General features: G+C 36.1%; 1 protein-coding gene across 1 annotated transcript; it reads right to left on the bottom strand.

The window, feature by feature from the left end:
* Window positions 1-1,425: 1,425 nt before the first annotated feature.
* On the bottom strand, window positions 1,426-3,862 carry LOC127097683 (histone-lysine N-methyltransferase, H3 lysine-9 specific SUVH5). Its single transcript, XM_051036180.1, has 3 exons — window positions 3,741-3,862; window positions 2,120-3,516; window positions 1,426-2,031 (listed from the first exon to the last, which is right to left on the bottom strand). The coding sequence occupies exons 2-3, from the start codon at window positions 3,489-3,491 to the stop codon at window positions 1,763-1,765; spliced, it is 1,641 nt and encodes a 546-aa protein (XP_050892137.1). The 5' UTR covers window positions 3,492-3,516; window positions 3,741-3,862; the 3' UTR covers window positions 1,426-1,762.
* Between the last annotated feature and the right edge of the window lie 10,226 nt (window positions 3,863-14,088).

The raw sequence follows: 14,088 nt of genomic DNA, 5'->3' as shown, positions 1-14,088 counted from the left end.
CCAATTGTCGAGGTAGAGAAAAATTTGTGTGTCTTGGAATAGAAGATGAAGGTCATTGAAGGTTCAAATGCCTTTGACTTGGATCTTGTTGACACGTGTCTGGTTTTGAGCATTAAAATCTCTGTGAAGTTCAAAGTCCCTGACTTTGAGAAATATAAGGGAGATAGTTGTCTGAGAACTCATCTTAGATCTTATTGTAGGAAGATGGTTGCCTACTCGGTCAATGAGAAGTTGTTGATGCATTTCTTTTAAGACAACCTCAGTGGGCCGTCTCTTGAATGGTGCATGCAACTTGAGTGTGCTTACATTAGAACATGGAGAGAGATGGAAAGGGGCTTTTCTCAAGCACTACCAATACAATACTAATATGACTCCCAATAGGACACAACTTCAAAGTTTAACTCAAAAGACTGATGAGTCCTTGAAAGAGTATGCGCAGAGATGGAGGGAGTTAGTTGCTAGAGTTCAACCTCCCTTGCTGGAACGAGAACTTGTGGATATGTTTATGAGTACTCTCCAAGGTCCCTACTTGGACAGAATGGTTGGAAGTGCTTCCTCTAGTTTTCAGATCTCATCATTGCAGGGAATGAATTAGGAACTGTCTCAAAAATAGGAAAATTCAAGTTGATTACGTTGTTTCTAATTGAGCGAAAAAAACCCTATTTCGGATTTACAAAGAAGAAGGAATGAGAAACTAACGCAGCCACAATAGCTAAGGGGAAGGCTGAAGCTTATCAAGTTCCTTACTATCAAGTGGCAGTAGTAGCACCAAATTAGTATTCGCAACAAGCTTATACAATTCCTGTAGGACAACAACCAATGCAATATCGGCAGTTGTATGCTCCACCGCGACAGAATTACTATTAGTAAGGACAACAAAGACCAATAAGGTTTGAGAGAAAAATTCAGCATTACCACAATTTAATTGGGATCACGTGTTTTTGGCTATTTAGTACCACTATTTTTAAAAATTGGATCTTTTTTTAAAATGTTTTTTTAACGGGTTGGCGAACCAACCCTGCCCATTATGTCTTTCGCTCACGGATATTTCCACATTGACAAGGCGGGTTGAACGTGTGGGCGAGTCCAAAATCTCAACCCAACTCGCCCCTATCAATAATCCCCCTCTTTTAAACATGTTCTCTCTATAAGGAAATATATTATATAAATAAATAATCATTAATTATTGAATGATTTTTTCAAGGGGTTCCATTAATTCATTTTTCTTTTTTCTTTTTTATGTCTCAAAATAATAATCTTTTTTAAAATATAAATATTATTAATTTTATCATTAAAAGTAATACTACTAATAATTTCTTTAAATATTGCACACAAAAATCCAATTGGTTGTGGCTTATGCGCGGGGAGTAAGTGACCGTGCAATATAGTCAAGGTACGTACTATTGTATAATGGTTTCTCATGCATTTGGAGTATAGAATTATATTCCCACTAAACCAAGCAAACAATGCCTACACTTTAAATGTTACGAATGGATGTGCATTTCAACCATGACTCACAAGTATGATTTGATTCTTACCTCCTACAGATGGATGTGCATTTCAACCATGTGACTTACAAGTATGATTTGATTCTTACCTCCTACAAATCCTAACAAATTGATATACTGATGCTACTACTAATAGTTTCAAACAAAAAAATTACTATTAAAATAAAGAAACACACTAAAGCAGTTCATATACTCCTTAATTGCTGTTGCTCTTTTTAACAATCCAAATTCCTCAGTTACCGCCAATCATACCTTCACTTGTAAATATATCCCTTGCATTCCGATGAATCACAGTAGCAAATATTACTCAAAACCTTCTTCATATTCCCCTTGCACCAATTGTTGTAATCATAACTAACCTCTCTACCTGCAGCTATGTCCTTTAAAGCATACAACACTTTGTGTGCTACACTCTTATTGTTGTGATCGTACATAACATCTTTCATACATAGGTTTGGACAACAACTATGATTTATAAACCTTCCAATGTTTCCATGTTTACCTGCATCAATCAAGCCACCACCTGCAAAATGCATACTCCAACAATTAAATGAAGTTCACAACACAATCCACACTAGATATTAGATATTCATCTTAAACAACATTGTTACCTATATTAAATATGTAATCATCAACATGTAGATTTGATACAGCTTTTCCATGGTTTTGATGAACAAGCTCTCCAATGAGCTCACACACAAAGCTTCCGGATGGAATGAAAGATCGCGTTCTAACACCCCACCCCTTCGAATTTGTTTTGAAGATTTCTAGTTGGAACTGAATACCGCATTGACTCACTCGGTTGATGCAAGACGATGAACACGCGCAAGAAGGTCCACACTCGTATATAAAGGACGATTTCATAGGAGAAACCAGTCTTTTGTTACCACCATATGCTATTGTCCCACCATTATTCTTAGCTATGCAAACACATTTAAGTGAATCAACACATGCATTTTCACAATTACATTCACCACCTAGTAGTGTTGAATGATTCATCTTTGGATAAATCATTTTGACTAGGTAGCCAAAGGGTTTAGGTTTCTCCACACAATTTATTGGCGTCACCAATCGAATTGGAAAATTTTCTTTCCCCTCTGAAATATCATTGATACGAACAACATCCTTGTCGAGAACATGACCTTTAGACTTCTTTCTCTTCGAGAAAGTTTCAGTTTCCTTAACAACATCTCGAGAGGAGACACTCGCGGATGATTGGTCTGAAATTTTGTTAAGTACAAACTTGAACACAAGTTTTCCAAATTGTCCCCTATCTTGAGTCATGCTGTCAACCGAATACAGCCCATCATACACATACGAATAATCAGAAACATTATTCTTCCATTCTCCCATCCCATTAAATTTCCCACAAACCTTCAATATAACCCTAACAGGATGCCTAGCATTCATACTATTCATCAAAGCAAGACTTCCCCCTTCCAATTTCTGATCACAAGGAGGCACGGATGTTGTTCGTACCTTAGGGTTACTACCTTGACCTTCATAAACCAAACAACCACTAGACTTCATAACATTAGCATACTTCTGAGTTACAACAATACTAGTTGCCAAAGAATACTCACCTTTACCCAAATAATCAATACCGCCGGAGAATTGTTGATGGAGACCAATGATAACAAGTTCAGGCCTGTATTGAAAGCGGTCACCAACTTCAATTCCATCTACATGCCCTAATCTTTTTCCAGTGTTTTCCCATTGATGCTTCACTTTCATAGACATTGCAGCTTCTATCAAAGCTTTTGTTTTTGCTTTCAAATTTTTGACTTCACTTGACTTATACTCACAATAGAGCTTGTGAGACAAGTCCCTAAAAATTTCTAGGACTTTGTTCACATTTTTCCGTTTCAAAATCTTTTCTTTCAATGTTTTATCAGAAGAAGATGAAAGTTTCTGACAAGTAATGTGCGCTGAGGTAGATAACCATTCTTCATGCTTTTTTCCAAAAGATTTTGAATCATTCATCTTAAGTAAAGAAAAACAACGCACACTATACAAAAAAACACAAGAAAAAGCAATGGTTCATCATTCATTATGGTGAAACAAGAAAGGGGTAAGGCATTAGCAGTTAGAGAACCCTAAAAACTAAAACTTGGAGAACCATTGAAACAAACTATAGCAGCTTAGTTGATACAAAGCAATAAGCAATCTTTTTCATGAATGAGTTATATAGAAGTATGCATGAGTTAGAGAGAAGAAAAGGAAAAGACAAACCTTTGCTTTGAGAGTGATGAAGTTTTGAGAACAATGGAGAAAAATCACAGTAGCGAAATGTGTCAAGAAGGGAGAAAATGGAGAGAGTGTTGTGTTTGGGTCAGTGGCGTGGAGAGAGTGTGTTTGTGTTAGTGGAGAAAAGGTTGTTAATAATGGGATATTAATAATAAAGGTTAGTTTTTCGTGGGTTTTTTTATTATAAATTTTTTAAGTTATTTTTTTAGTAAATTAATTATAGTTAAATTTAAATACATTTTTAGTTATATATCTTTAATTTTTTTTAAAAATAACATGTTTTTTTAAAATTTCAAAATAATCTTTTTTTCAAAAATAATACAAAAGTAACCATTTTTCAAACAAACAAAATCGTCTCTAAGAAGATGCGTCACTGCACATGGCGCATGCACTTATCTTTTGGCATAAAACACCATTGTCTATGGCGCATGCCTTTAGGAGTAGTCAATGGGTGTGGCGCATGCATGCAACTTTTAGGAGCATGTGTCATTGCTTGTGTATTATGTTTCTAAAAATTGCATACACGCACCACACTCATTGGTTACTCCTAAAGGCGTGTTCCTTAAAGTTACATGCATGTGTCACTCCTTGGTTACTCCTAAAGGCATACTCCTAAAAATATTTAAGATTCTCCATATGAGAGTCTTTTTTCTAGGGATTGTTTTGTTGTGCCAGATTTTCTTACATAGGGTGTTATCTATATTCTTATTAGCATGTTCAATATCTTTTGTATTTTTCAAATTATTGATGTTGTTATACACATTTTTGACACAATACACCCCTTTTTTAGAAGCCATCCAACTTGTAGAATCTTCCTCTTCTATATTGAGTATATGGATGTCATTGATAGCCTCTTTATAAATTTGGAGAAAACATTTATCCAAATTTGTTTGGTCCCAACAATTTCACCCCCATCAATGAGGTCTCTAACTCCATTCACCCTTGTTTCCAATGGTTTATGTGTTAGAATTTTAAACCTATTTTAGTGAGGTATACAATTGTCTTCCCAAACATTAATCTGGTTTCCATTTCCTATGATCCAACACATTCCTCTTCTGAGGACCCAAGAGTTATGTGTTATGCTTCTACATATGTAACTGGGGTTCTGACCTAATTTAGCCTTGAAAAAACTGGTTTATGGGTAGTATTTTGTCTTAAGAATTCTCGACACCATAGAGTTAGGGTTGGTATGGAGTCTCAATCCCTTCTTGGACAACAAAGCTTCACTAAATTCCCTTATAGTTCTAAAGCCCATGCCTCCATTCATTTGGGGTTTAATAATGACTTCCAGTTCTTCCAATGAACCCGATTCGGATCAGACCCATTTCCTCACCAAAAATTGGACACAAGTTACTCTAGTTTCTTGCAAGTAGATATAGGGAGTAAGAATGAGCTCGTAACATAAGTTGGGATGGCCTGGGCCACTGCTTTTATAAGGGTGGATCTTCCTGCATATGAGATTAAATTGGCCTTCCAAGTCTTGAGTTGTTGTTGCATTCTCTCAATGAGGTATTGGATAGGTCTCTGTATGGATTAACCAATGTGAGTGGGGAGACCTAGGTAATTGTTAATCTTCCTGGTGATGGGTATGTCGAGCAACATGTTTAAGTTCTCTATCTTGTCTGGATTGGTGTTTTTACTACACATCATTTATGACTTGGTAAAGTTAATCTTTTGACCATAAACCTCTTAGTACTTATTAAGGATTTGAAAGAGAGATTTTGTTTTCTTTTCTTCTTCCCTATAAAAAAATTAGACCGTCTTCAGCAAAAAAGGAGGTGAGTTACTCTCAGAGCATTTCTAGCAATAGATATGCCATTTATAATCCTTATTTTCTGAGCATTAGTTATGAGGTGAGATAAAATATCAGGACATCATATAAAAATATAATGAGATATGAGGTCTCCCTGTCTTATTCCCCTGCTAGGATTTAAAGTTTTTATGGGATGGGCATTGACCATGGTTGAAAAAGACAATGTGGTTATGCAGTTCATAATAGTTTTAATGATTATGTTAGGTGTAACGCCCCATACCGCTTCAGGATTATCGACTGACCCCACAAACCAACACGGGTCTTTTCAGCATGCTTTATCCTTATTCACACGTTTTCCGAGAAACTTCCTAGAAGGTCACCCGTCCAAATACTACTCCAAGTCAAGCACGCTTAACTACAGATTTCTTATTTGTTAGGCTACCAAAAATAAGATGCGTCTTGTTGGTATAGGTAGTACCAATTAATCCTTATAAGCCTTCCTTCAACCATGCAGTCTCATCCCTGCACAACTTCATGATCCCTCCTATTCTGATGTAAATTTTGCGACCAATCTCTGCCCTATTCAACCTCGAGTGTTACATCAATTTTTCGCCCTTTTCGGCCTCATGTGTTACATTAGGGAACCCCATTTGGAGCAAGTTTTTTTATAAACCACTGTTCCAATTTATCATAAGCCTTATCCATTTCCATTTTGATACCTATATAACCTTTTTGGGATTTGTTATTTATGTTCAGATAGTGAAAAATCTCATACGCAATCATAGTGTTGTCTGTAATTAGCCTTTGTTGAACAAAAGCACTATGGTTTTCACTTATAATGTTAGGAAAGATTTTTTTGATTCTGTTTGCAATAGTTTTTTTAGTAATCTTGAGAATGGCATTGGATAGAGCTATGAGTTTATAATAAGTAGGGGATTTAGGGTTGTTTTTTTGGTATGAGGCACGTGTGGGTTTGGTTTATCTCTCCATGGTTACCATTATTGTTATGTATATTGAGGATATACCTTGTGATGTCTCTGCCAATAATGGCCTAGTACAATTGGTAGAAAATGGATGACGTGCCATCTGGGCTAGAGGATGCCATATCATTAAATCGGTAGGTTTCTATGTGAATTTCCTCAGGGTTGAAAGGTTTATTCAGGTCCTCCTTCATCTTGTTATCCAGTCTCTCCTTAAGATTGTCGAAGATATCATCCTTATTGTGAGTGTTTTGAGTAGAGATGAATTGGTCTTTGAAAAAATTGATGAATATAGATTGAATTTCCTCTTCTTTATAGGTAGGTGTTCCTTCATTATTAGTGATAGATTTGAATCTGTTTTGGTACTTCCTTTGAGTGGATTTACTATGAAAATATTTTGTATTGGGGTATTGTCGCACCCCAAAATTTGACTTTGGCTTTGTTGACCACATCTTGATTAATCTCGTTGTCTCGTATTCATCTCAATTTCTTAAACTTCACGTGACAACTGGTTTGATTAGGTTTTGTGTATTTTCGTTGCTTACCGTGTTGTATTTCGTTGTTTTAGCAAAACCTGGCCGATATCGTTGCCTCGTATTTATCTCGCTTATCTCTGTTGTGCGTGGCATCGCTTCGATTAGGTTTTGTGCGTTTTTATCTATTTAATTGTTTGTTTGTCGGTATTTTGACTGTATTTCGAATATATTAGAGTTTTCGCATTGTCCGATTATTTGTGATTGTGTTTGTCAGCGTTTTCGTGATGTCGTGTTGATTTTATTATTGCCTAGGGTTGTTTATTTAATTACGTGTTGTGCCGTGTGATTTAATCGAGTCTGTTTGAGTCGTGTTGTTGATTTTACTGGTTTACCGGTTTACTGGTTTATTGGTTTTTCAATTTGTCTGTTTTGCTGTGCAATTTGTCATCGTTTTTATCGCGTTCGTGTCGCTCGATTTTATCGTATTTTAATCGTGTGCCGTTCAATATTATTTGTGCTTAATATTAATTGTGTTTAGTTGTTAATTAGTTTATTTAATTAGGATTAATATTATATTAGTTATATTATTATTATATATAATATATAAATTATATTATTAATTTATGTTAGATATTTTTTTTAGGTTTCTTATTGTTTAAGTAATCTAAATATATATTATTAATTTATGTTAGATATTTTTTAGGTTTCTTATTGTTTAAGTAATCTAAATATATATTATTAATTTATGTTAGATATTTTTTAGGTTTCTTATTGTTTAAGTAATCTAAATATATTATTAATTTATGTTAGATATTTTTAGGTTTCTTATTGTTTAAGTAATCTAAATATATATTATTAATTTATGTTAGATATTTTTTAGGTTTCTTATTGTTTAAGTAATCTAAATATATATTATTAATTTATGTTAGATATTTTTTAGGTTTCTTACTGTTTAAGTAATCTAAATATATATATATATATATAGATGTGGTTAGTAAGAAAAAGAAAAAAAGAAAAAAAAGAAAAAAGGTGGATCAGTAAGGAAAAAACGTATGGTGAGAGAAACAGAGAATTGAAAAGAAATATTTTTCCAAAAGCATTACCGTATTTCACTTGTTCTTCATTTTCGGTAACCCAAAATCGTCCCGATTATTCACCGAAACACAAAACCGATTTCATATCTTTGAAGTTCGTTGAGTCCAGGTCACAAATATCCAAGGTTTGTTTCATCCCGGCGTCGTTTCACCGATCAAAAGCGACGTTGAAGTCAGGTACTCACGAAGGCAGCCAGCACTGCGTCGGTGACGGTTTCCAGCTTTCGGTCGATCATTTGGACGATCAGAAGTTCATCCTCTTCACACAAGGTAATATTCTTCACTTATCTCTGAAATCGGCAAAGTTCCGGCTTGCCGACATGTGTTTTAATATATTATTTATCTAAATATATATATATATATATATATATATATATATATATATATATATATATATATATATATATATATATTTTTGTCTATTATATATCTAAATAAATATATATATATATATATATATATATATATAATATATATATATATATATATATATAATAGACAAAAATAATATATATATATTATAATATATATATATATATAATATATATTATTATATTATATATATATATATATATCTATAGATATATATATATATTATATATAATATATAATATATATTATATATTATCTTTGTCTATTAATATTATTTGTCTATATATATATATATATATTATATATAATATTAATATATATATATATTATATATATATATATTTTTGTCTATTATATATTATTGTCTAAATGTACATATCTATTATTTTGTCTACTATATATTTATTGTCTAAAAATAAATAAATATATATATATATATATATATATATATTACTTTTGTTTACTAATATTGTTTATCTTTTATTATTATTTTGCATATATGTTTTATTTAAATGTTAGTTAAAAATTATTTGTAAAAATGTTTATTTTAATTAAAATATTTATATCAAATGTTTTATTTGTCTAAAGTAAATGTTTATATTGTTTTTTTATATTTGTTTATGTTGTTACTAACCGTTTCGTTTCAGTTTCAGCTCGATTAACTCCACTAACTATTCGTAATACTAACTATTCATAGCTAATTGTGTTGTAATAATTTACTTTCTCGCATTTTTTATTTTCTGTATTGTGTGTTTAATCGTATTGTTCACATTTTATGTTAAAAATCGAAAAATCCAAAAAAGAGAAACCCGATGCGATTCCAACGGTCGCCGTTTAAGAAACCCTTTTCACACACTCACAAGCTTACTCTTGGGCTTCCTTATAATGAGCCCATTTATGTATTGTTTCGGGGTTTAGGCTCATTCAAATCTTTTGCCAGCTTAGGCTTTTCAGTTTAAAAACATTTTCAAAAGGACGTGTCAGTCTCGAAGCCTCCCGCCTAGGTCGAGCAAGAGATGGCAAGACACGCCAATCTAAAATCAACAAAACAGACTTTCCCCTTTTCTTTTGGGAGAACTACGTGGATTCTGATTTCTCCATTGCGCCTTAGAGATACGTAGGCATGAAGTCTACGACTTTATCGAGTCCAAAAACAATAAAATCAAGTTCTTTTCTCATCTCCCCAATCAAACGATCAAAGCGAAAAAAGCAAAGCATTCACATAAACATAAGCAAAAAGGTTCCTGTGGAGTACCGCAGATGTAGAGGGTGTTAATACCTTCCCTTTGCATAACCAACCCCCGAACCCGCAACTCTAAAGGGATTTATCGTTATTTTTCCCTTCCTCTTTTTGGATAAAATAAAAGACGGTGGCGACTCTTACATTTAAAATATTTTTCAAACGGGTTAAGTTCAATCAATACTTAATCTCGTGAAAAATCCCGCCGCGACAGAATGGCGACTCTGCTGGGGATAACAATGATTAAACTTATTTGAGGGTTTAGCCTATCTTTGCTTGTTTATATGTTTGCTTTGTGGATATTTGCTAAATTGTATTGTTTGTAATGTTTGTTATTTTGGGTTTTGGGGGATACTTGTGATAAATCCTATACCCGGATTTGGGGCACATTTGAGATAGGATGGATGATAATTCAGGTTGACTTGATAGAAGACAATCCTTACCGAGTTGACTTGAGCCTTTGTCCGCTTGGTGGAGGCCTCTTTGAGGGTGATAATGCTAAACAAGTCATTTGTGAGGCATTGTTGCTTTCGAAGGGCCCATGAAGCCAAGGACCTTAGTTTACCTTTACCCCATCTTGGCCTTACTTAGGATGTGATGCGGTGACCACTTCGGACCAAAAGTCTGGTTTGGTTGATACGCGATATCACACTCAAGCGAGATTCTTTTAAGAATAATATTGGAAAGCGAGCAGTTGCTTAACCCGGTATTATCCGAAGAAGGATCCATAACCTTGGGAACTTTTAAAACCCGTTTGGCAGGTGAACCTTAGAACTTATCTTGGGGCTTTGTCCTAAACTCCATGCTGGTGATGAACTTTGAACCTTGTATTGTTTGACCATGTTTGTGTTTGTTGCATTCATGCATGACATGCATTCATTCCCATCATTTCAACCTTTTTCCAAGGAACTTAAAGTGAGGATTGCAAATATTGCAAGAAACATGGATTTTGGACGGAGAAGTGTGAAAAAGTACAATCTCATCAATCCAAAGATAGATGAACTAAAGAAACTGGTTTCTTCGATCGCAGATCCTATTGGTTTCAGAGACAGATATGGGGCACTTATATCTTTATTGACACTTAGGATGGAAGAAGGGTTATTGCAGACATTAGTACAGTTCTATGATCCAGTCTATCACTGTTTCACATTCCCAGACTATCAACTCATGCCTACATTGGAAGAGTATGCCCAGTTGCTTCACATCCCAGTTGCTGATACAATACCTTTCTCTGGTTCAGAAAAGTTACCCGAGCACAGTTCTCTTGCAAAAGTGTTGTACATGAAGAAGTCAGAATTCAAGAATAACTTCACCACCAAAGGAGGACTTCCAGGTTTCACTGCCAAGTTCTTAATGGGGAAGGTTTCTTATTTTGCCAGTCAAGGTTGTGATATTATTGTGGAGCATCTGTTCGCCTTGTTGATCTACGGTTTGTTACTATTTCCTAATATTGAAGGTTTTGTGGATTCATATGCTATACGCATCTTCCTAAGTGGTAATCCTGTTCCAACTTTGCTCGGAGACACCTATCATTCCATCCATTACCGTACTTTGAAAGGAGGAGGAACCATAGTCTGCTGTATACCGTTACTCTACAAATGGTTTGTCTCTCATCTTCCTAAGTCAGCTACTTTTTGGGATCGCAAGTCAGGACTTCAGTGGTCACAGAGGATTATGTCTCTTACCCAGTCAAATATTGCATGGTATAGTAGAGTTTTAGACGATGTGAAGATCATTGATAGTTGCGGGGAGTTCCCCAATGTGCCCCTCATGGGCACAAAGGGAATCATTTCTTATAATCCAGTACTTGCTAGGAGACAACTCGGTTACCCTATGAAGGACAAACCTCCTAACATTCTTTTAGAAGGTATTTTCTTGAGGGATAACGAGGAGGACCCTACCATGAAAGAGAGAGTAGTAAGAGCTTGGCATCGTGTTTGTCGCAAAGGGAGACTTGAATTGGGTAAGAAAAATTGTACCCCCTATGAGCCGTACCTCCAGTGGATCAGAGCCAGAGCTATACAGTTGAAAATGCCATACCCACATCATGATCCTATCAAACCCGCTCCGTTGAAGACCCCCTACCTTCCGCTAGATGACAAAGAAGAACTCCAAGCCACCTTGGAGAGGGTCGAGAAAGAGAGAGACGCTTGGAAGGATAAGGCCCAGGTGCTCGAAATGGAAAATGAAGAACTTCAGAGACAGTTAAAGGAGCAGAGTGGAGAAGATCGTGCAGGTAAACGTCCAAGGGTGCAAGAGGATTTATTTTCCTCAGGCACAACAGATTACTCCCAGATTCCACAGTCCTCAGGTGCATGGAAAGGTCTTGTAGACAGTTTGGTGAAGGAGAAAGCTTTTATGCAGAAGGCCTATGAAGAAAGAATTGAGAGACTGGAAGGACAACTCCTACTTGTTTATGCTCGTCCTGATGACACATGTCCTTAAATGGTTTTCTTGGTTGTATTTTGGGTTGATAACTTTGTATATTTTGATAAAAATGCTTAAAATGAAAAATTTTGTTTTGTTATAAAAATGTTTGCAATTCTATCTTTTCCTTCACTTAGAGTTCCTTGGAAAATCATTCATTTTGCATATCCATGCATCACGTGCATACAGGTTGTCTGTCTTGGTCCAGTCTTCTAACAGTTGCTTCCCGCCAGCAGATCCATTTCAAGCTGACGCATAATTACAACACAAGAGCCAACTACAAAAGAAGAATGGAGATAACAGATAACGAGAACCGAGAATTGAAAGCTCAGGTTGACCGCCTTTCTGCTATGGTCGAGACATTGATAGCAAACCAAGCAGCCCAAGCTGCTCAACTTCAAACAGCACAAGCTCAGGTTGCCGAAGCACAAGATGCACAGATCCAGGCGCAAGCACAGGCAGCAGAGATGCGCAACCAAATGTTAACCGCCCGTCTACAAGCAGAGGAAGCCCAGGCTAGGGCTCAAGTTCATAATTCAGGACAGACTTCGGCACAGAATCAACCTCAAATTCAGAATCAGACAACAGCAACACCCGTCACTACAGTCATCGCTTCAGAAATCAACGTTGTCCCAGTCACTTCTGTTACCATCACAGCATCCCGTCCTTGGGAAATACCCAGGGATCTTAATCAAGATAGATATCAACAAGAGTTCGTTTCACCAAATGCTCCTGTCTTCACTAATGTGCCTCCCGTTGTTCACTATACTCCTCACCTAGGAGAACCTGTCTATCACAGCCCTACCCCAAGTGAGGATCCTGGTCTCAATGATAGAATGGATGAATTCCAGGATCAGTTTGCGGAATTACAAAAAGAGATAAAAGCTCTTCGTGGGAAAGAACTGTTTGGCAGAGATGTAAATGGTATGTGTTTGGTTCCAAACGTAAGGATGCCAGCAAAATTTAAACTACCAGAATTTGAAAAGTACAAAGGAAGTTCTTGTCCACAGACCCATTTGGTTATGTACGTGCGAAAGATGTCAATGTACACCAACGACCAAAGGATGCTCATTCATTGTTTTCAAGACAGCCTTACCAGTGCAGCTTTACGCTGGTATATGGGATTAGACAGTTCTCAGATCAAGACTTTCAACGATTTAGGCGAGGCCTTTATCAAACATTACAAATACAACCTTGATAATGTGCCAGACCGAGATCAGTTGAGGTCCATGCAACAAAGAGAAAAGGAGACATTCCGTGAATACGCGCAAAGGTGGCGCGAAATTGCAGCACAGGTTGTTCCACCTATGGAAGAAAAGGAGATGACGAAAGTGTTCTTAAAGACTCTTGATACTTTTTATTACGAGAGGATGATTGCAAGCGCTCCTACAAACTTTACTGACATGGTAAACATGGGAGTCCGTTTAGAGGAAGCAGTTCGAGAAGGGCGTCTAGTCAGAGAAGGAAGTTCATCTTCAAGCGGGGCAAAGAGGTACGGCGGTTTTATGAAAAAGAAGGAACAAGAAACTAATGTTGTGTCCTATAATCATCCAAGAAGGATCAATTATCCTTACCATTCCCAACCACAACATATAGCAGCCGTGACTCCAGTAATCACTTCCGCTCCAGTTCAAGTCCAATACCCTCAGCAGCGTACCAACCGCTTCCAACAGAATACTTAGTATCAGCAACAACATCAACCTCAACAACATCAACATCAGTTACAACAACGTCGACCACAGCAGCAAAGAAGAACCAATTTTGATCCAATTCCAATGTCATATGCAGAATTGTATCCAGCTTTGATCACTAAAAACCTTGTGCAACCACGACCACGACCTCTTGTACCAGAAGTGCTACCTTGGTGGTACAAGCCATAGGTATCTTGTCCCTTTCATCAGAATGCTCCAGGTCATGACTTAGACAACTGTTTTGCTTTAAAGTTGGAAGTACAGAAGTTGACAAGAGCAGGTATCCTGACCTTCAAGAAC

This window comes from Lathyrus oleraceus, chromosome 6 (genome assembly GCF_024323335.1).
Source record: "Lathyrus oleraceus cultivar Zhongwan6 chromosome 6, CAAS_Psat_ZW6_1.0, whole genome shotgun sequence".
In the NCBI taxonomy this organism is placed as follows: Eukaryota; Viridiplantae; Streptophyta; class Magnoliopsida; order Fabales; family Fabaceae; genus Lathyrus; species Lathyrus oleraceus.
The sequence above is the reverse complement of the archived record's forward strand: the minus strand, read 5'-3'. Positions and strand labels throughout refer to the sequence as shown.